The 21,176-nt window shown below is 40.1% G+C and overlaps 1 protein-coding gene across 4 annotated transcripts; it reads left to right on the top strand.

The window, feature by feature from the left end:
- The first annotated feature begins 1,536 nt into the window (after positions 1–1,536).
- On the top strand, positions 1,537–20,725 carry dazap1 (DAZ associated protein 1). 4 transcript variants are annotated; one of them, XM_046303447.1, is made up of 14 exons: positions 1,537–1,692; positions 2,983–3,023; positions 3,606–3,772; positions 4,273–4,338; positions 4,813–4,917; positions 5,221–5,269; positions 10,082–10,164; positions 14,102–14,249; positions 14,518–14,547; positions 15,122–15,274; positions 15,874–16,041; positions 18,340–18,432; positions 19,481–19,546; positions 19,888–20,725. In XM_046303447.1, exons 1-14 carry the CDS (start codon positions 1,661–1,663, stop codon positions 20,058–20,060), a joined length of 1,374 nt encoding a protein of 457 aa, XP_046159403.1. In that variant the 5' UTR covers positions 1,537–1,660; the 3' UTR covers positions 20,061–20,725. The 4 variants fall into 4 exon arrangements, with proteins under 4 accessions (XP_046159403.1, XP_046159394.1, XP_046159409.1 ...); XM_046303438.1 differs by having other exon boundaries at positions 1,538–1,692; positions 4,810–4,917; XM_046303453.1 differs by lacking the exon at positions 19,481–19,546 and having other exon boundaries at positions 1,538–1,692; positions 4,810–4,917.
- The last annotated feature ends 451 nt before the right edge of the window (positions 20,726–21,176 follow it).

Below are 21,176 nucleotides of genomic sequence, written 5' to 3' on the forward strand. Positions count from 1 at the left end.
TATGAAAAACAGCCCAATACCATTATTCCTCCTCCACCAAACTTTAGAGTTGGCACTATGCATTCGGGCAGGTAGCGTTCTCCTGGCATCCACCAAACCCTGATTTGTCTGTCGGACTGCTGGATGGTGAAGCCTATTTCCTCACTCCAGAGGACACGTTTCCCCTACTCCAGAGTTCAATGACGCCTATTTTTATGCACTACGCACTTCAGCACTCAGTGGTCATGTTCTGTGAGCTTGTGTGGCCTACCACTTCAGAGGCTGAGCCATTGTTCCTTCTAGTTTTATTCTATTCTAGACATTTCCACTTCGCAATAACAGCAGGGCAGAAATTTGACGAACTAACTTGTTGGAAAGGTGGCATCCTATGACGGTGCCACGCTTAGTTAAATAATGTTTAAATACAAAAGATAAAATAAAAACACCATGCTGTAGTACGGGCCATTATACTGCCAATGTTGGTCTATGGAGATTGCATGGCGGTGTGCTCGATTTTATACACCTGTCAGCAATGAGTGTGGCTGAAATAGCCGAATCCACTATTGTGTCCATATACTTTTGACCATGTAGTGTATCTGTGACCAACAAATATTTTTTAAATTTAATTTTACCTTTATTTAACCAGGCAAGTCAGTTAAGAACATATTCTTATTTTCAATGACGGCCTGGGAACAGTGGGTTGTCAGCTCAGGGGTTTGAACTCGCAACCTTCCGGTTACTAGTCCAACCCTCTAACCACTAGGCTACGCTGCCGCCCCAATTTGTATTCCCAATCATGTTAAATCCATAGACTAGGGCCGAATGAATTTATTTAAATTAACTTATTTCCTTATATGAAATTTAACTCAGTCAAATCTTAGAAATTGTTGTGTGTTGCATTTATATTTTTGTTCAATGTATATCATTATGTCAACCCTTCAGAGCCAAGTCACTGCATGGCCTCCATAAATCCATGAATGCCGTCAAAGTGCAAGACCATGTTGACCACTGTAATATGTCAGAGGTATAATCAGTAACCTGCGTAGCAATGGTTGCAAGTGGCAGTGAACTCTTTGATGATAATGCTGTCATTGTCAATCAGATCAAAGAGCAATGAAAGCATACTAAGTGTGATACAAGATGGTCATCTTGGAGAGTCAAGATCAACTAAATCTGCACTCCTGATTGATGTAGATCTAGGCCTACTATACAATAATCTACACTCATAGAAAACAAACTATAAACTATTGTAAAAGGGGTCCTTGTGAAAAATGTAGCTCCTGACCTACTGGAACAAAATAACCAGGCTGCTTATTTTGTGCAGGCTAGTTGGCTTACAAAGGCACCCATCCTATCTCCTTGGTCAAGGGCATGCACTCAGTCTATGTGCCTGTGCGGGGCAGTATTATTTTATTTTCTGATCGAATTTGTCAATAAAGAGACTACATCTTGAATTTCAACTACATATCCCAGAACTGTTCGTTACTCTTCTTTTTTTTTACCCCTTTCAGGTGGCCCCGTGGCAAACATGTCGTCATTGCGCAGATTCAGTTTGAACCAAAAGCAGAGTGACCTTCCTCTGGTATCAGTACAGTAGCTACAGTAGAGGGGCGGTAGTAGCTACTGAAGTAATACACCGAACCGGTGACAGCACACCAGTTCCCTGCACACTAGTCTAGAAATGAACAGCAACTTAGCCGGAGATGAAGTTGGGTAAGATGTGATCTCCATATAATTAATGACAATTAGTTAAATAGCTATATACATTTTTTAACTTGAATTAATTATTACTGTGGTAGATCTCACCCGCATCACCACTTTTACTCAGCTAGCTACATTAGTTAGCATTTTGTTAAGTATATGTACTGGTAGCCATCTAGATAGTAAGCGAACGTTAGTTGACTTTAGCTTAGCTACTACTAGATAATCATTTGGAAACGCATGACATTGGTTTAGATACCATTTAAACATTACTTTTCATGTTGTCATTGAATAATTCATTGAAAAACTCAACTATTTAGCTAACAAACCACCTAGCTAAATAGAAACTGAAACGAGTCAGCAGCTACAATGTTAGCGGCTAACTAGCAAGCTACTGTATTTAGCTAACGTTAGCTATTGTGTGGTAAAAATGTGGGCACCGCACCATCAGGGGTCGAAGCTTTGCTATCTTCATGTTTACGTTAGTTGTTGCCAATTTTATTTTGAGTGTGATGGTAGAAGTTTGATTGAAGTTGACAGATTAACAGATTTCCCCCCAAAAAATATTAGAGCCAACTAGCTAACGTTAGCTAGCCAACGTCTTCAATTGTAGCTGGCGCGAGTTTTATTGCGCTGTTACTCACTTGATGAACTTGATAGAGGACTCTTTCAGGACATTTAGCGGGCATTGGATTGAGAGGATTTGGATAATGTTGGTTTGATCTATCTAAATTATCCATACGAAATTATAGTTGAGGCTATGATATCTTGCCTAGTTTTGAATGTCGGCATACAGCTGATAAGAGTATAATGTCAAATATGTAGCTAGCCTAGATCGATGTGCAGTTAACGCTATTTTCAATATCCAGCAAGGATCATGTATTTTAGCTAGCTAACGTCTCTCATGTCTGGCTTATTTTAGCCTGCACTGGATACGTCGCAGTAGGAATAAAACAAAAAAAGACCCGAAGTGTTGTCGGGGCTAAACAAGTCATCCTCTATATTCCAGCCTTTTAATAGAACGTACCTAGGGTTCATAGCTATGCATAATGAGCCACGTGTAGGACTAACGTTAGGACGTTTTGTGTTGATACGAAACATCAGCTACCTATAGAAACACCCGCTGAAATACAACTCAAGCTATTGTAAGGTTGCATAAAAAATATAGTTATGTGGCACAGTCGCATAACTAATAGTCACACATTAACGCCACAAAACCATTTGAGACTGGTTTATTGTGTCCAAGGAATGATGGACCATCTCAAGTGTCCTCAAAGGACGGCTTTTTTCTTAATTTTATAGGAAACTGTTTGTGGGTGGCTTGGACTGGAGTACAACACAGGGTGAGTCAGCTGTCTAATTACCAACCTGTCAATATTAGGTGTATTGCAATGCAGAGATAGTGTTGTGCTTGAACATGAAAGTGTCTGCATGGAAATGTTGTTCTGGAGTACCCAAAGGGTAGCATGTTATCATGTATTGCAGTTAAACCACACATGCAGGCTTTTCTCATAATTGCTCAGACCTAGTAGCTTTACATTCGTTTTTTCTTTAGCCACAGGCATTCAGAGCCCTTCTCTGTATCATGCTTGATTAGACAGTGTGTGTCTTTGCACCACACTCTTCACTCTGACAGTGTTTTCTGAAGTTATGAGCAGTAGCCACAGTACTATGTATTTCTGTTTGTCCTTCCATGGGATTACCTTGTGTGGGGGGGGGGGGCTTTCAATGTGAATGATATGACTCTTACTTGTTGCTGCCTCCAAAGATACATGCCTGTAATGTAAATGTATTGTCCATGCCTTGCATCCAGTGAACTTTTAAACACATTACCCATAATGTCAGGACACTAGGCTTTGTATATATCCCTAAAGGATTCTGTAATGGTGTCGTCCGACTCATGTCAATGTCCTCTTTTCTATCAGAAACTTTGAGAAACTATTTCTCGCAGTATGGGGAAGTAGTTGATTGTGTCATCATGAAGGACAAAACCACAAATCAGTCCCGGGGCTTTGGTTTTGTCAAATTCAAAGACCCCAACTGTGTCCGGACTGTACTGGAGACCAAACCCCATAATCTCGATGGCAGAAATGTGAGTGTGAAATACGTGTCTTTCCAATGATTCCCTTTGTGAAGTGTTAGATAAGGATTAAGCACTGCATGGGAATGGGGACTTTTTTCAGTAAAGTATTACACAGAGCTAATGAAGTAATAGTGAACCCATAGCGCACACTGGCATCTTCAGAAAACAAAAGGCTGGCTTTCTGAAGGACATCCCTGGACTGTTCTGATGAGCTATATGCAAAGCAGGCTGAATGTTGCCTGTTCAGATGCTTAACAACATTTAACAGATAATTAACTGCAGACAGTGCGTTTTATATGCAGCAATATGAACATGACCATTTTGCTATAATAAAGGTTATTGTCTTGCAATTAAATTGTGATTTATTGTAAAGTTAATTGTATTGCACATATTTAATTTATTCCATTTGTATGTGGCCTTTTTGAGTAGTCTAATTCACCTGATAAATTGGAGGGAACATTTGAAGGTGCTTTTTCATTGAAGGGTGAGATTTCATCCTTTGCCTTTAGATTGACCCGAAGCCATGTACTCCCAGAGGAATGCAACCTGAAAAAGTACGAACTAAGGACGGCTGGGTAAGGAGCGTATTTCGTTTCGTGGAGGCTAAGTACTGTATGTCCTCTACAGAAATAGGGCACCAAGCCTGGGTAGAATGGATTGAATTGGATCCTTTTTGTCCTTTGATAAGCTGGGTCCTATCTGCCTCTAGAAATCGTGTCTGTCACACTGAGGCTTATTGCTGTTAACATGACTTCTGCTAAGGAGCTTAAAATGTAATTATTTCCAAGTAATTGTTAGACTAAGTGATTCTGTAAAAATGAATTACGCTGCAATCCTGAAATAGCTTGTCTCAGTAACGCTGAAGCGAAGGCACTAGTGCACCCTGATCTGTGTGGACTAGTGTTTGCATTGACGTGACATTTATACCCCAGGGCAAAAGGAGAGAGAAGCTAATTTCTTCTCGACTGTCTAGCTAGATGATGGTGAATTGCCTCGTCTTCAGTGTGATTCTCGATCTGGCTTTGAGACCCCATTCTTTGTTTCAGAAGGGCAGCAAAGCTGACAGCAATAAATCAAAGAAGATCTTTGTCGGCGGAATCCCCCATAACTGTGGTGAACCAGAACTCCGGGAATATTTCAATAGATTTGGAGTGGTGAGTCCTGTTAAGATGGTGTATACTGTATTGTATAGCTTTATACATTTGTTTTATATCTAAAACAGTTACCAGGATCCAATACAGGAACTGCTTATTGGAAGAACACAGGAAAAACATACTTTTCTGTTAAAATGCTATCAATTTGAGGATATAGAACGTGTCAGTGTTCAAACCATAGAGAGCCAATTAAATTCATATCCTAATTCCTACTTCTATGGTTCCAACTGAGTGATGCATACTATGGCAATACTAGTGGTCTGAATCCTAATGCAGCCCATTTTCTCCTTTGTGTAATCCAAGGTCACAGAGGTGGTAATGATCTATGACGCGGAGAAACAGAGGCCCCGAGGTAAAAGCTGATCTCGTTTTTCTCTTCCATACCTCCCATCTCTAAATCTCATGACAAACTATTCTGACCCAAATAGGATAAGCGCATTCATTTCCCCTCACCCCCACCCACCCTCAATTATAACTATACCCCCTGTGTCTTGTGGCGGAACATTTTTTTCATCCTTAACCATTGAACTTTCCCCATGCAGACCTGTTTACATGGTGAGGAAGTTGAATGACGTTGGCATTCATTTAAGACATCTTCCCTTGACTTTGTGTGACAGAATCAGCTTCTGATGCATATAGACTGCATTTACACACGTAGCCTAATTCTGATCTTTTGCCCTATTATTGGCTAAAGAGCCCATCTGATTGGTCAAAAGACCAATTTGGTGGAAAGAATCTCAAAATTGAGCTGCCTGTGTAGACGTTTTAGTTCTATTAGGAACATGTTAACATGCTATGGTAATACATGTAGTTTGAAATAAGCTTATTGAGATGAGGGTTTTTTGTTATTCAGGATGTGTGAATAGATTTTGGGTCTCATTTCAAACTTTATTTTTTGACATACAGTGGGGCAAAAAAGTATTTAGTCAGCCACCAATTGTGCAAGTTCTCCCACTTAAAAAGATGAGAGGCCTGTAATTTATCATAGGTACACTTCAACTATGACAGACAATGAGGAAATCAAATCCAGAAAATCACATTGTAGGATTTTTAATGAATTTATTTGCAAATTATGGTGGAAAATAAGCATTTGGTCAATAACAAAAGTTTGTCTCAATACTGTTATATACCCTTTTGTTGGCAATGACATAGGTCAAACATTTTCTGTAGGTCTTCACAGGGTTTTCACACACTGTTGCTGGTATTTTGGCCCATTCCTCCATGCAGATCTCCTCTAGAGCAGTGATGTTTTGGGGCTGTTTCTGGGCAACACGGACTTTCAACTCCCTCCAAAGATTTTCAATTGGGTTGAGATCTGGAGACTGGCTAGGCCACTCCAGGACCTTGAAATGCTTCTTACGAAGCCACTCCATCGTTGCCCGGGCGGTGTGTTTGGGATCATTGCCATGCTGATTGCCATGCTGACGTTTCATCTTCAATGCCCTTGCTGATGGAAGGAGGTTTTCACTCAAAATCTCACGATACATGGCCCCATTCATTCTTTCCTTTCATTCTGTCCTGGTCCCTTTGCAGAAAAACAGCCCCAAAGCATGATGTTTCCACCCCCATGCTTCACAGTAGGTATGGTGTTCTTTGGATGCAACTCAGCATTCTTTGTCCTCCAAACACGACGAGTTGAGTTTTTACCAAAAAGTTATATTTGGGTTTCATCTGACCATATGACATTCTCCCAATCTTCTTCTGGATCATCCAAGTGCTCTCTAGCAAACTCCAGACGGGCCTGGACATGTACTGGCTTAAGCAGGGGGACACATCTGGCACTGCAGGATTTGAGTCCCTGGTGGCGTAGTGTGTTACTGATGGTAGGCTTTGTTACTTTGGTCCCAGCTCTCTGCAGGTCATTCACTAGGTCCCCCCGTGTGGTTCTGGGATTTTTGCTGACCGTTCTTGTGATCATTTTGACCCCACGGGGTGAGATCTTGCGTGGAGCCCCAGATCGAGGGAGATTATCAGTGGTCTTGTATGTCTTCCATTTCCTAATGATTGCTCCCACAGTTGATTTCTTCAAACCAAGATGCTTACCTATTGGAGATTGTCTTCCCAGCCTGGTGCAGGTCTACAATTTTATTTCTGGTGTCCTTTGACAGCTCTTTGGTCTTGGCCATAGTGGAGATTGGAGTGTGACTGTTTGAGGTTGGGGACAGGTGTCTTTTATACTGATAACAAATTCAAACAGGTGCCATTAATACAGGTAACGAGTGGAGGATAGAGGAGCCTCTTAAAGAAGAAGTTACAGGTCTGTGAGAGCCAGAAATCTTGCTTGTTTGTAGTTGACCAAATACTTATTTTCCACCATAATTTGCAAATAAATTCATTTAGAAAGCCTACAATGTGATTTTCTGGATTTTTATTCTCATTTTGTCTGTCATAGTTGAAGTGTCCCTATGATGAAAATTACAAGCCTCATCTTTTTAAGTGGGAGAACTTGCACAATTGCTGGCTGACTAAATACTTTTTTGCCCCACTGTAAGTGCTAACTTTCCTCGTTTAGTTTGACTTAAATGTTGAAATAGCAGAGCTTCACCAGTGTATTGATAGTAAACAAGCACAATTATGCAGATGATTCTGCAAAACTACCTCTAACTTCCTTCATACCGGACACAGAGACATACAAATGGTATCCACAAGTTAATCTGACTCTGGGAAGTAGATAAAAGGGTTCATTGCCAAAATCCCAAAGTATCCCTTTAAGTCAGGGGTGTTCAACTCATTCCTCGGTGGGCCGAGTGTCTACAGGGTTTTAGTTTTTCCTGTCAATTAAGATAGACAACCAGGTGAGGGGGGTTCTTTACTAATTAGTGACCTTGATTGATGAATTGAGTACAAGGCTATTGCGAAAACCCACAGCCACCCAGCCGTCCGGGGAACAATGAGTTTGACACATGCTTTAAGTGGAAGTCCTTACTCAGTCTGTTTAAATTAATTGACAGTTAGAATGACAAGACAAGCATGATGTTGATGTTTTGATGCATTGATGCATTGATGTTGTTTAGTCTGGTCAGTTTTCTCAGAACAGTTTAAATATACATTAGTTTGGTCTGTTTGCTCAGAGCTGTTTCTTTTGCACTTGTCTTACATAGCAATGATGCAGTGGTCATGAATGACTTCCATAATTTATTCCCCCTCTTCTCCTTCAGAATCCATTGATCTCTTTGGGGAGACCAACAGAATAGTTTGTCATCTGAATTTACACGATGATACACAGCAATAACCTTAAAGATAATCAAGGATAATATCCAGACTTTTCATTTAATAAAATACTTTTAAAGTCCGGCATTGAACTAAGTTTTCTTTTGTTTAATTTAGACATGTCTGCTATATCTAAAAAAATATATATATATTACGTGTTTTCCCATATGTAGAAAGTTAAGTATTTTTGTAAGTAAGCCCTTTCTATTTTTCTTTCTCTCTTCTCCTTCTTGTGAATGGTTTGAATGTGATTAATGGTGTCTCTTAAGATTTGTCTTTTCTCCTTTAGGTTATTGTGTACTGAGTGGTATCACAGAGGTACAGGCCAGATGTAAAATCCCCAAATGGAATGTGCAGGCTGTCAATTTGGGGTGTATACAAAGTTTAGATTCATCATATGAACTGAGTTTTGTTGCACTAAGAAGGACCTAGGATGTTTTGACACTTGTATTATTTAAAAATATATATTTTCTAGGAATGTTTGCGGCTTTCAGTTTGCAGCAAATGTTCGACTTGAATTTTACCAATATGTCTTTAAATGCTTAAACTAAGTTTTGAATCTAGATTAAGGACAGGTCATCGATGGATGGTATTTTTAGTTGTAGATCAGGCGGCTTGGGAAGGCTTGACATGTAATTAGAGGTTTCAAAATCTATTTTGTCTCAAAGGACATTGAATTGGAATCAGGTTAGGCCCCTCAGTGGAGATGTTCTCACAACCCAATTCTGCCACTGGTATACATTTATCAAAATGAAACTGGTTCAGTGTTGTGTGCTTTTGCTACTGCAAACTCTGAAAAGTTTTTTAGAGCCTTAGATGTGTAATCCCCTTAGACCTTATCAGAACCAGGACATTTGCCAATGTTTGCCTTCTAAATGTACAGTTGAATCAAAGATGGTATGGCTATGCTAAATTACAGTGCTGTATACCCATAAGTTCAGCTAGAGCTCTTTTTCATATCATGAAAAGACTGTAGTCATTGTGCTTAAAGGGTGTGAGAATAACCTGGGGTCTATGTTAGACTTTGTCTATTTCAATGTAAAGCTACCAGAGGATTCACCATCAATCCTTTATCAAGTCTTTGTTGGTTTGCTACTTAATTTCACTGTTTTTGTTTTATATAGTAAGTGTTGAATCCTCACACAGTGGGGGTTTTTCTCCTTGTTTTGAAGAGAACTTTGTTTATCCCCCATGTAAACTCTTGACAGCATCAATAGTTGTTACTTACACATTCGGAAGACAAAATGGCCTATATCTTTGTGTTGCTGTTGTAAGTAATATTGTAATTTTCCATTTAGGCTTATCCTGGCTGACTCAAAACATAAAACCAAATTTGGGAAAGCTTGGAGAAATCTTTAGACATTGTACAGTTTCTGTTTCTCCATTTTTTGTTATGCATTAACATTGGATGCTGCCAGTTTGTGCTGCACAGAAATATACCAAGGGGCAGATCAAGGTGGGGTTTGGATGAAACTGCATGAAGTCACATCAATAGCACAGGTCAAATTGGAATCCAATATAGAAATTAATGCTTTGGGACCACTCAAATGTGTCATAAAATCTATAGTTTTTATATTCCTCGGTTGTTCCACTGACTGCACTGCATGTAAATATATTAAAGTTGTATATAAATTACATTTTCAATCCCCTATATAATGCACGAATGCAGTACAAGCAAATGTTACTTAAATGTACTTTGCTATGTTAGAAGTATTTAAAAAATATTTTTAAGAGTTAGCATGGAGAGGATTGGTGCAAAGTTTATTGGATGATAAAAGTGCCTCAGCCCCCAAACTTCAACTTGTGTATTGCTGCAAGTCAGCGACATCATCCAAGCCCCAGGAGCCTCCAGCTCAATCTTGATGGATCCCTGTCTTGCTGACCCCAATACTGTTCTTCATCTTGTGTTGTCACAACACCCTGCTACCTTGATTCACTCTTGGTCGTTGGCTAGGTTTTGGATTTATTACTTTCGAGGCCGAACAATCAGTGGACCAGGCTGTCAACATGCATTTTCACGACATCATGGGCAAAAAAGTGTGTAGTTGTAGTTTTATTTTACCCTCAAGATCAAACAGAGGCTTGGGCGACGGGAAGCATTGTTTGGCGCTGTTACCTTTGGAGTTACAGCTCTTATTTCCAGGGGCCACCAATGAGGTTGGTTACTCTTTCATGAAGGCCTAAAGCTCCTGTAAACTTCATGTGATAATGACACGGCTGAAGATTACGGAAATGTGGTACTCCAAATATTTTCCTAAAGATCAGGGCACAATTTTTTTATTTTCTTGGCTGCAACCTTTCAATGGCCTGATTGGCCTTGTACTTGTTGCAAAAAAGACTTGGTCTCCCCTCTGAAATATTATGTACAACTCCTGTAGTCGCCCAAGGCTTTGTTTATTTTGACCTCTCCTTTAGGTTGTTAAAGATATTCCATATCTTACTTCAAATAAAATACTTACTCTGGCATTTGAGATTCAAGTTGCCAGTTTTGGAGCATATAATGGTAGATAAGCAGGGGTGAAAGTAGATTTTTATTTCTTCCCGGTACGGGATCTCATGTGTTTGCAGGCGATTACGAGGGCCTGATCATAGAATTATGTATAGAATCCCTATTCATTTAATAGGATCTCTAATTTTACTAAATTAATGTATAACCTTTTCATGTAGCATAAACACAACCAGTCATGATGTTTTCAATCTGATTGTCAAACATATAGAAATGACTATAAAATAAATAATTAAAATACTGAGTTATTGTATAGAAAACAATTGGGAAATTATATTATTTTATGGTAATTGTTGCTCAGAGAGAGATTTTGTTTGACAATCGTACAAAAAAAAAAATTAAGTGTAAAAATTGACAGCCCTGTTTTCAATACCTTTCAATAATTCACCTTGTAGTTTTACTTCCACTGGTCCTGGGGCCCTAGTTAAGGTCATCGGCTTCATGAACTTTACCCAGTACCAGGACATTTTATCGAAAAACTTGGTTGCCTCTTCCAGGAGACTGAAACTTGTCCGCAAGTGGATCTTCTGGCAAGACATTAACCCCAAGCGCACATGAAGAAATTGTTAATTGGCTCTGTGCTGTTATCCTCGCAAGGTGAGGTATTGAGAGAAAAAAGGGGTGTCATATATTTTGACCTCTACCTTTTTGTGAGGAAAAAAAGTATGACTTGTTCAACTATATCTATTTCTCTGGGCAATTGTATTAGTATAAACAAATGGTTTAAAAAAAATACAAAATAGCTCAGTATTATAATTGCTAATCTGTATCAAGGGTGTCAATCAAATCGAACCCCACTGTACATAAAAAATGATATCCACAAGTTCATCAGACTCGGGAAGAAAATGATAAAGGGCCACATAGCCAAAAGGAAGGATGATAAAGGGCCACATAGCCAAAAGGAAGGATGATAAAGGGCCACATAGCCAAAAGGAAGGATGATAAAGGGCCACATAGCCAAAAGGAAGGATGATAAAGGGCCACATAGCCAAAAGGAAGGATGATAAAGGGCCACATAGCCAAAAGGAAGGATGATAAAGGGCCACATAGCCAAAAGGAAGGATGATAAAGGGCCACATAGCCAAAAGGAAGGATGATAAAGGGCCACATAGCCAAAAGGAAGGATGATAAAGGGCCACATAGCCAAAAGGAAGGATGATGATAATAAAGGGCCACTGCCAAACTATCCCTTTAAAACACCAAAAATGTAATGACATTAAGCTATCATTATGCCTACACTTGTAGCGTGAATTGATGTCTACTGCTTTCTGCGAGTGTCAGTCTCAGCCAGTCATCTGCCGTATAAAAATGTCAGTGTTGTCGTTGAACCACCGCATTTGCATCGTAGGCCTGTATACCACCCATTTTCAAGTCCGTTCGCTAATTTTTCATCCGGCTGACATGCGGTTATGATAAATGTTGTAAAAGCCTACAGTTTTCTTGACATTTTGTTTTAATTATTGTGATAGGCTCATGTTTTACCGGTACGGTGTAAATCCACTTTCTTTTGCCGGGAAGATGTACTGGCTTACTTTCACCCCTGGAGATAAGTGTGTATTTTACCACAAAGAAATCACCTAAAGGATTGGTCTTGTTCAGTTATTTTTTTTCTTATTTTGTTGGCAGGTCACTTACTTTTTGAGCTATTTGATATATTTCCTATTCAACTTGTTAAAAAGTGAAACAACCTCAATTAAGTGACCTCAGTTTAAGAATCTCCATACTGTGTTGATCAATTCTGACAACCAAAATGGGTGGGTCTTTTTCAAGGGCGAGTTGAAGCCCCTATTCATTCACTACTTTCTCCCAATGGAGATTTCTTAGCAAATTGGGTGCCTAAAGCCACAGTTCTGTGATACCAGCAGAGTTTTTAAATTTGTATTTATTTATGTCCAGTCATTCATCATTTATAGTTTTAACAAAACACTTTAGCTTAACTACTTCTGAGACATCCTCTCTTACAGAAGTAATTATCTTGACAAAATACATTTTAAACATTTGGAAAAAATTTAGTTCAGCGCTCCGATTTCCCCCCCCCCCCCCCCCCCAAACGAGGATACATAACGTCTTTTATTGAAAGAGAACATTAAATGTCCACACGGACATTTTTCACTTATTTACAAATGTTTCATAGTTTAACCCATTCTGACCTCGTTAAATGTACAAACTAAAGCCATGTCTGTTCATGATTGATGTATGAGACCCTACCTACATTGTGCTGTACTCATACCGACTCTCCTTGACTTTGTCTTGATTTCCAGCAGGAATTGGGGCTCGGCTTGAGATATTTTTCTTGAGTTGACATTACCTTAGGCTGGGACTTAGGGGAATAAAAGTGATAAAATTAGAAAGTGGAGCACATCAAACTGTGGCACAAATCCCAGGTCTGCTGTTGGGGAGTGTACCGAAGTCGTGGTATCCATCACTCCAGCCGCGATGCCCGAGGGAGAGGACCCAGGTATCTGCGCTATAGGCTAGGCGGGGGGCACTCATGGAAACGTGCCTGTAATTAGGTCAACAGAGAAGAAAGGAGAGCCAAAGAAAGTAGCACCACCTTAAAGCAGGGGAAGAATTGCGATTCGTTTTTCTCATGCAAGGTGACCTCAATAACTCAACCTCTATAGAGCCTAGTCTATTTCTATCTAGTCTCCCCCTTAGTTTTAAACCCATTTTTCGCTCTGGTAAACTGCTGGTATCTGTTGCTGGCTAGCTACAGCAAGTGACGCTACAATTATTTTGGGGGGGGCAGATAATGGCTGGTAGCCTCACAAACCATCTGGCATGTTAAAAGAACAGGTTTTCAACCTCATTGAACGTTAGACTAGTCCAATACCAGGTACTTCTATTATTTCTGAGATGAGCAAATCAGATGGGTATTAGTCAATTAAGCAACATTGCAATTTTCTCCATTATCTGACACAGTATGAAGATTCATTTCTATATTGACTTATGACTATCCATTTCTATTGTCTGCATGTTGTACCTCTTATTCTGATAGATATGATACACATTTCTTTCTACATCCATTTCCCTCTGAAATTCTACTCCAAGTTAAACATAATTGAGATTATTTAAGCGTTAGCCCGGGAAAGGTAAGTCTTGACCTTCCATTAGATGTTTTTATAAAAATGAAAGGGCATATAAAAACAGTAAATAGGAATTCTATGTTTCTCAGGTAGACCAGTTGTACTGTAGTTTTCTTGACGTTTTTAGCACCATTTTAAATCAATTGCATAAAAATGATGTATCAAAACCTTATTGTGACTGAAATACCTGAGAAACATATTGTTAAGCAACTTTTTATCTGTATTAGGCAGCAGTGTTGGCTCAGATAAGATGTAAAACTGAAACCCTCTCAAGCTGATATGTTAAAGATAAATATTAGTAATGGGTGGGTTTAGATAAGGAAGGGATTTTGAAGATAAATTACTGGTCTTGCAATGTGTGCCCTCCTTGTCCTTTGTCCAGGTGGAAGTGAAAAAGGCTGAACCTCGGGACAGCAACGCTCCTGGCCAGCTTGGACCTAACCAATGGGGACCCAGAGGCATCCTGAGTGCAGCCAATGGTTGGTCGGCACAGCCTGCCCAGGGCTGGCAGCAGAGTTATGGGCCTCCGGGTGAGTGGGAGACCAGCCAGGCACGGCTCGATCTCTCAGACCAGGAACATGACATTATTTTATAACTAGAAGAAAGATAGCATTGGAAACTGTTACAATGTCCGATGCCTTATGTTATAACAATAACATTGTATTTCTGGGTCAGCACTGAAATGTAACTTTTAGGAATGGTCAACTTACTGACAACAGTACCACAGTTACCAATTACATATTGCGAGATTGGTTTTGTGCCAGCATAAATAAACTGTCAACTATTTTCTCTTTGAAGGAGTTTGGGTGTCTACAGGCCAGCCCTTGGGTATGTTTTGTCCTTGAATCACATGAACATTTCAGATATCTCACTAACTTGCTTCTTTAAATAGTAAATAGTCTTGTGTGACAGTTAACTTATCAAGAAAGTATTGTGACATAGACATTGCCTTGCACTTTGTATTTTCCATATTGACCAATTAGTTATTGTCCGTTAAGAACCAGTGTTATCACGGTGTCAGCTGTAATGGCTGAGGTCACTCTGCTCATTTCCCTCTCAAGACAGATAATGGGCTTAATGATTCTTACCTCCCTTCACCCTTGCTTGTCATGTATCATACAACCAACCCCCAAACAATCTCAGCGGTGTTCCTGTATCTTAGGTCAAGCAAGTGCTATTGTAGCTTTAATTCTCGAGTTCTAGAATGCACCACATTCATAAACAAGTTTTATTTTTGTTATTTTTGACACGGTTCTCCCCATGTTGAAAATATTGTCTAATATGCAGTGTCTGCTGACAGTGGGTTTCATCTAGGGTATATCTGGGACTGAACATGTAGCAATAGACACCTGTCATCATGTGTGTATGTATATACGTAACTATACGTTGTGTTCTGTCTCAGGTGGGTACGGGCCCCCTTTATCTGCGGGTCGTGGAGCTCCCGCACAGCCCCCCTCGCCATTCAACGCATTCCTCGTCACAGCGGCCCCGGCGGGGGGGTTTGGGGCACCTCAGGCCTACGCTCAACAGGGATACAGTACACCACCTCAGTTTGGTCAGTAGCTGTGCTGTATTGTATTGTCTTTTTTTTGTTGTGTGTTTCCATCTACGTACATTATTTTGTTTTCATATCGTAAATATTGTGATTAACAATATTATGGGCCAAAATACAATTGCAGTGTTTTGCTTTGTTAAAAACGTATACACACATTTACAAATACCTCTTAAGTAACTCTGAAAGGTCAGTGTGAGTTTCATATGCAGGCATTGATGAAAGTCAGCTAAATCAGAAAATGAAGGAGGAAAATCATTGTACTTTCACTGCCAGCTTTGTCTTGAATAAATTGATAGCAGGTCTGCAACACCAACAGTAACACACACGTTTATGGTTCTGAAATATATTTTAATGTCGTCTTCACAAGAACGTTAATATAGTCTTCACAATATATTATTTTATATTGGCAATATATTATAATATCCTAATATCGCTCAACCCTAATGCCTAGGGTTAATGACTAGGGTTGCAGCTCCTACTACAATAATCATGTTATGTTTCTTTTGATTATGATAACCTGTATGAGACATTAACATTTTATCATTGATAGTTCAGAATGTACAACATTATAATGATTCTTCCATCTGGCACTGGTTTAGGGTACAGTTTTGGCACGCCTCATGGTGACCAGTATGCACCACAAGGAGTGCCGCCCCCGCCCACGACTCCAGGAACAGGGCCGCTAGGGTTTGCTCCAGCCACCACACCTACTCAGGACATGAGCAAAGCACCCACGGGACAGCCGGACTTCCCTTACAGCCAGTATGGTAAGTAGAGCCTCCATGAAGTCCTCAGCCCCGCCCTCAACCCTACTGTTATTATGGCCTGTACTGGATGGATCCATTATATTTTGGATGCTTTATTGGGTCAACAACCGCTCCCTTGCCAAAGCTCATTACTGCAACCCTCAAACAAGCAGGAGCTTGCCTTTTGGTACAATTTAGCTTTAATGGCATCACATGCATACACACGCTTGCATACATACCCTCCAGGCCATGGAGATCCTATAGAAGTCCCACCCATACACAGGACTCTTCAGTGCCACCCGTTTCAGCATTTTTCCAGGTGGGGCTGGGGAATAATGGGGATGGCTAACCCATGGTAGGTTTGAATTAGATCATCCTGCCTCTCAATGTTTTTGAGAGGAGTTTGAATGCCCACCAAACTGCAGATAAACCAGGTAGATATTTTACTGGCAAAAGTGACAGGCAGTTAGGCCAACTGTTCCCTTTTTGTCACTGACTTGGTTGGCTTTTCTCTCCTGGCATGAGCTCGGGTGTCGATGGATCCTGCATGTTATTTTTCTCTTGAGCGTAATTGGCCTGAAACCAATATTTTCCTACTAACAGATTACAGCTGTTATGGGAAGACTCAATGCAATACATCATTATGAAATGTATCAGGATTTTTTCAGTTACTCTCCAATTATACTTATTGTACCAATAAATCCAGCATTGTCATCAATTGCGGGGCTTTTGCACAAGGTCTCTCCCTCTTTAATCAAAATACATTGGTAAATCCTTGCTGTTTGGAAGGTTAATTTATGTAGCCTAGTTAGTTAATTCTGTGTTCCCCCTCATTTCCTACTGGCATTTATCCTTCGTAAACAAAATACAATGGGGAGACAGACTTGGATATATTGCTTTGTTAATATCTCTTAGTGTATAGCTCTTCAAGACTGTGTACACTCAGTGGCCAGTTTATTAGGTACATCCATCTAGTACTGGGTCTGTCCCCTCTTTGCCTCCAGAACAGCCATATTCTTTGGGGCATGGATTCTACAAGGTGTGGCGTTCAAATGTGGTTCAATTGGTAACAAGGGACCTAACGTGTGTCAGGAAACATTCCCCACAACATTACACCACCACCAGCTGTACTGTTGACACCAGGCATTATGGGGCCATGGACTCATGCTGCTTACGCCAAATCCTGACCGCCATCAGCATGGCGCAACGGGAACCGGGATTCGTCGGACCAGGCAACGTTTTTCCACTCCTCAATTGTCCGATGTTGGTGATCACGTGCCCACTGTAGCCGCTTCTTCTTGTTTTTAGCTGATAGGATTGGAACCCGATGTGGTCGTCTGCTGCAACAGCCCATCCATGACAAGGACTAACAAGTTGTGTGTTCCGAGATGCTCTTCTGCACTTGTACTGTTCCATTATTTGTCTGTTTGTGGCCCGCCTGTTAGCTTGCATGATTCTTGCCATTCTCCTTCGACCTCTCTTATCAAGGAGCTGTTTTTGTCCACAGGACTGACGCTGACTGGATGTTTTCTTGTTTGTCGCACTATTATTGGTAAACCTTAGACACTGTGGTGCGTGAAAAGCCATAGGGGGCGGCCGCTTCTGAGATACTGGCACCAATGATCATGCCACGCCCAAAGTCGCTTAGGTCACTCATTTTGCTCAATCGAACAGTAACTGAATGCCTCGATGCCTGTCTGCCTGCTTTATATAGCAAGCCACAGCCACGTGACTCACTGTCTGTAGGAGCAAACCATTTTTGTGAACAGGGTGGTGTACCTAATAAACTGGTCACTGTGTGTGTATATCTATATTCTACCATAATTTATATTTGACTATATAAATTGTATATTTCCCTGTAACTGTCAGGTGTGAGATTTCCATCTTGTTCGGTGTTTCATGCTTGTGCTTTGCATACCCATCCTGCTCTTAACCATTAGCGTCAGCCGCCTGATTTTAGAATAATTTAGTACAGTAACCATAGCCACAGGCAGCAAAGGGCATTAGCAAGTAGCCCATCCACCCCATGTGTTTCTAATTCAAGGTGTATGTGATTTAGCAGGAGTCTCACAGCAGTCAGAGAGAGTGTAATAAGGATGTGTGCACTGATTTTTAGCAGGAGTCTCACAGCAGTCAGAGAGAGTGTAATAAGGATGTGTGCACTGATTTTAGCAGGAGTCTCACAGCAGTCAGAGAGAGTGTAATAAGTGTTAATTTAAGCCAAGCCCCAGGTGGCAGGTCTAAGAAGGGGACAATTTTAAAGTAAAGTAGACTCTTTATCTGGGTTCAGTCAACGTAGTCTCCTCGTCTCCCTGATAGGCCTGGGTAACTACCCTCAGGAGCCCTCTTCCTACGGACCAACGCGTCCTTCTCACAGTAATGGTCAGGATGTGCAGGGAGGAAGTAGTGCAGGTAGGTGTGAGCATTGTCTTTTCCAACCACCAAAAGTACAGTTCGGTACATAGACATATAACTGCAACTTTAATGTTCCCTTGCATACTTTTCCCCTGCATGTACTTTGGTATGTTTGTGCATACAAAGTACATACTCCTAGACCAGTGGTAGTCACACTTTTTCAGCGGGCACCTCATTTTTTTCCACCAGAATTTCTGGGGACGCAATGTTTTCCCCAAGAATTTCTCACGACCACACCCCAAATAACGACACAGCCTTAAAATGGTTAACGTTAAAATTTTACATCAACAAATAATCTTACATTCGTTTTCATATCTTATCAAAATGAAAATAAACCAATAAATACATTTTCTAATTCCTTCTCAAAAACATTTGTATATTGTCCCATACAATAATCTCTACACCTGACCTTTTGTTCCCCCACGACCCGACTTCGAATACCACTGTTCTAGAGTATACTAAAATACAGCTACAGTATTCATTGACTTGAGGTTGAGTTCTTTTTGTCCATATCTCAAGGTATGAATATTCCATCTAACAGTGTTACACATCTCATTTCCTGTAGTAGCTGTAGTTTGTTATACTAACAACACCTGCGTCCTCACTTTGTCCACTCTCTCTGCATAGCTTTGCTGTTAAAAAGGGGATGATCTAATTGGCAAAATGCGTTCGTGGTGTACTATGTTCAACATGGTTTACTTTTTCTCTTGCTCTCTGTTATTTTGCTCTGTTATTCAATGTGATGGCAGTCAATTCACTTGTTGTTTTTCATATGCCATCTCCTTATGACAGCTAAAAGAATGATGATAATCTAAGGGACTTTTGTATGAAGAAAAAATAACTTCTGGCTGGTGAACGAATACCCAATTTATATTTGATTTCTTTGGTTATATTAGCCCCTCTGCTATTAGCTTTTCTTAATTCTTTCTTCCAGCCTTGTATTATACCATTTATATTGTTTCATTTCATAAATGTTTTTGTTATTCTGTACTGTCCGACATGAGTTGGAACTGTTCAGACCTGTCTTCACTGAATGTCTATGCAGTTCCCTGCTTCTCTGACTACAGTGGATTGCAGGGAGATGGTGCCATCCAGTGTCTGGAAAAAGAACGTGTGTGCTTGTGTGACTGAAAACTGATTAAGTATTTGTTATACTGTTTTCCTTTTGTTTATGCCTTTCACAAGAGTTCAGATTACATCTTTGAATCCTCAATTATAAGTCAATTGATTTACACTGGAAGCGCTCATTCCTAATTGGCTAACCAAACTCTGAATGTAGGTTCATGGAGGCTCACGATGGAAGGAATACAATATTTAACATGAACATTAGAAGGCCCTGAAACTATGATCAATGTATTTATTATAGGTCAAATAAGGGACTTTCACTTAATACCATTTACGATCCTGATAATGAACCTCTCTTCCCTGTTCTCCACCTACCCACCCTCACAGGTTATGGTCAGGACCTGAGTGGGTTTGGCCATACTTTCGCAGACCCCAGCCAGCAGACTGCCTCTTACGGGGCACCAACAGCACAACCGGCAGTGGGACCCCAGGCTGCCGCAGCCGTTTTTGCTCGTGTACAGAATCACAACGTAACGGGCTTCCATCCATACCGGCGCTGAGCGTCTCCAACCGCCACAGCTCTCAGTTCTAAAGTCAGGGAAATGTGTTCTGGTGATAAGCAAAACTGGATTTCTGGATTGATGTTTTTTGGGACACAAATACACACAATTTGAGAAAAAGTGAACTCATAAAACCAGGGATTCCAATTACTTCTGTTACAATGTCACTTGATGTAAAAGTTGATGTAAGACTTTTGCATAACCTGTTGAAATGAAATAACCTTTGTTTCTCCCCCCATGTTTTATAGTAGGACTTAACTACTTTGCAATAGGTTTTGATTTTCTGGTCAAACAATAGCACAGAGATTGGAAAAATTATATATATATATATGGATATGTATATTTATGCTGGATACAGAAATGAAAACAGGGTCTCAAGTTTCCTCAGCTTTAAATTCTAGGGAAAATGTTTTTATTTTTCATTTGGTGGATTTTGTTTACTTTCTGAGCCTTTATTTTAAAGTTTGTTTAAAATGGAAAAAATGAATATATATATATTATACACAATCTGTGCAATTTTTTAAAGACAATTTTGTACTAAAAATGTACACTTTGCTTGTTTTTTATTTAAAGATGTAGACTTCCCTCAGGTGGCTGTTTGAGTGCATTTTTCACTTATGCAAAAAGAAAGGAACTTATTTCAAATAAAAGATATCCTGCCGCTGGTTGCTGTCCTGCATCTTGGCCATCAATGCTTCAACTTAAATGTTACTAAATATGTTTGAGTATAACTACTAGGGATTGGTTAAGACTACCGGATTCTTCCATCAACTCATTGGCCTTGTGGTTAGTGTTGCCACCCTGAGATTGGAAGTTTGTGAATTTGATCCCCGGCCAAGTCATACCGAAGACTGTAAAAATGGGACCGTTTCTTCTCTGCTTGGCACTTAGCTTCTTGCCCTATGAGCTGTTCCGGCTTGGACAAGCCAAGGCTACTTACTCATGCTCTACCGTACCTGTACTACACTAAAATGACTAAAACCATTTAAAAGAAAATTAGATTAACACCACGCTATGTGGTCTTTTAAGTTGTACAAATTACTTACTAGGCCAGATAATAGCCTCGTTTCCCCAAAACCTGACAATATCATGCATTTAAACTGCTGAGTCCTCTGG

This window comes from Oncorhynchus gorbuscha, linkage group LG02 (assembly GCF_021184085.1).
Source record: "Oncorhynchus gorbuscha isolate QuinsamMale2020 ecotype Even-year linkage group LG02, OgorEven_v1.0, whole genome shotgun sequence".
Classification (NCBI taxonomy): Eukaryota; Metazoa; Chordata; class Actinopteri; order Salmoniformes; family Salmonidae; genus Oncorhynchus; species Oncorhynchus gorbuscha.

Bases quoted from the DNA above. Each gene is read 5' to 3' on its own strand.
- dazap1 (XM_046303438.1), top strand. From the start codon at position 1,661: ATGAACAGCAACTTAGCCGGAGATGAAGTTGG. The intron at 1,693-2,982 runs GTAAGATGTGAT...TTAATTTTATAG, and splicing joins TTAGCCGGAGATGAAGTTGG to GAAACTGTTTGTGGGTGGCT. The intron at 4,918-5,220 runs GTGAGTCCTGTT...GTGTAATCCAAG, and splicing joins ATTTCAATAGATTTGGAGTG to GTCACAGAGGTGGTAATGAT.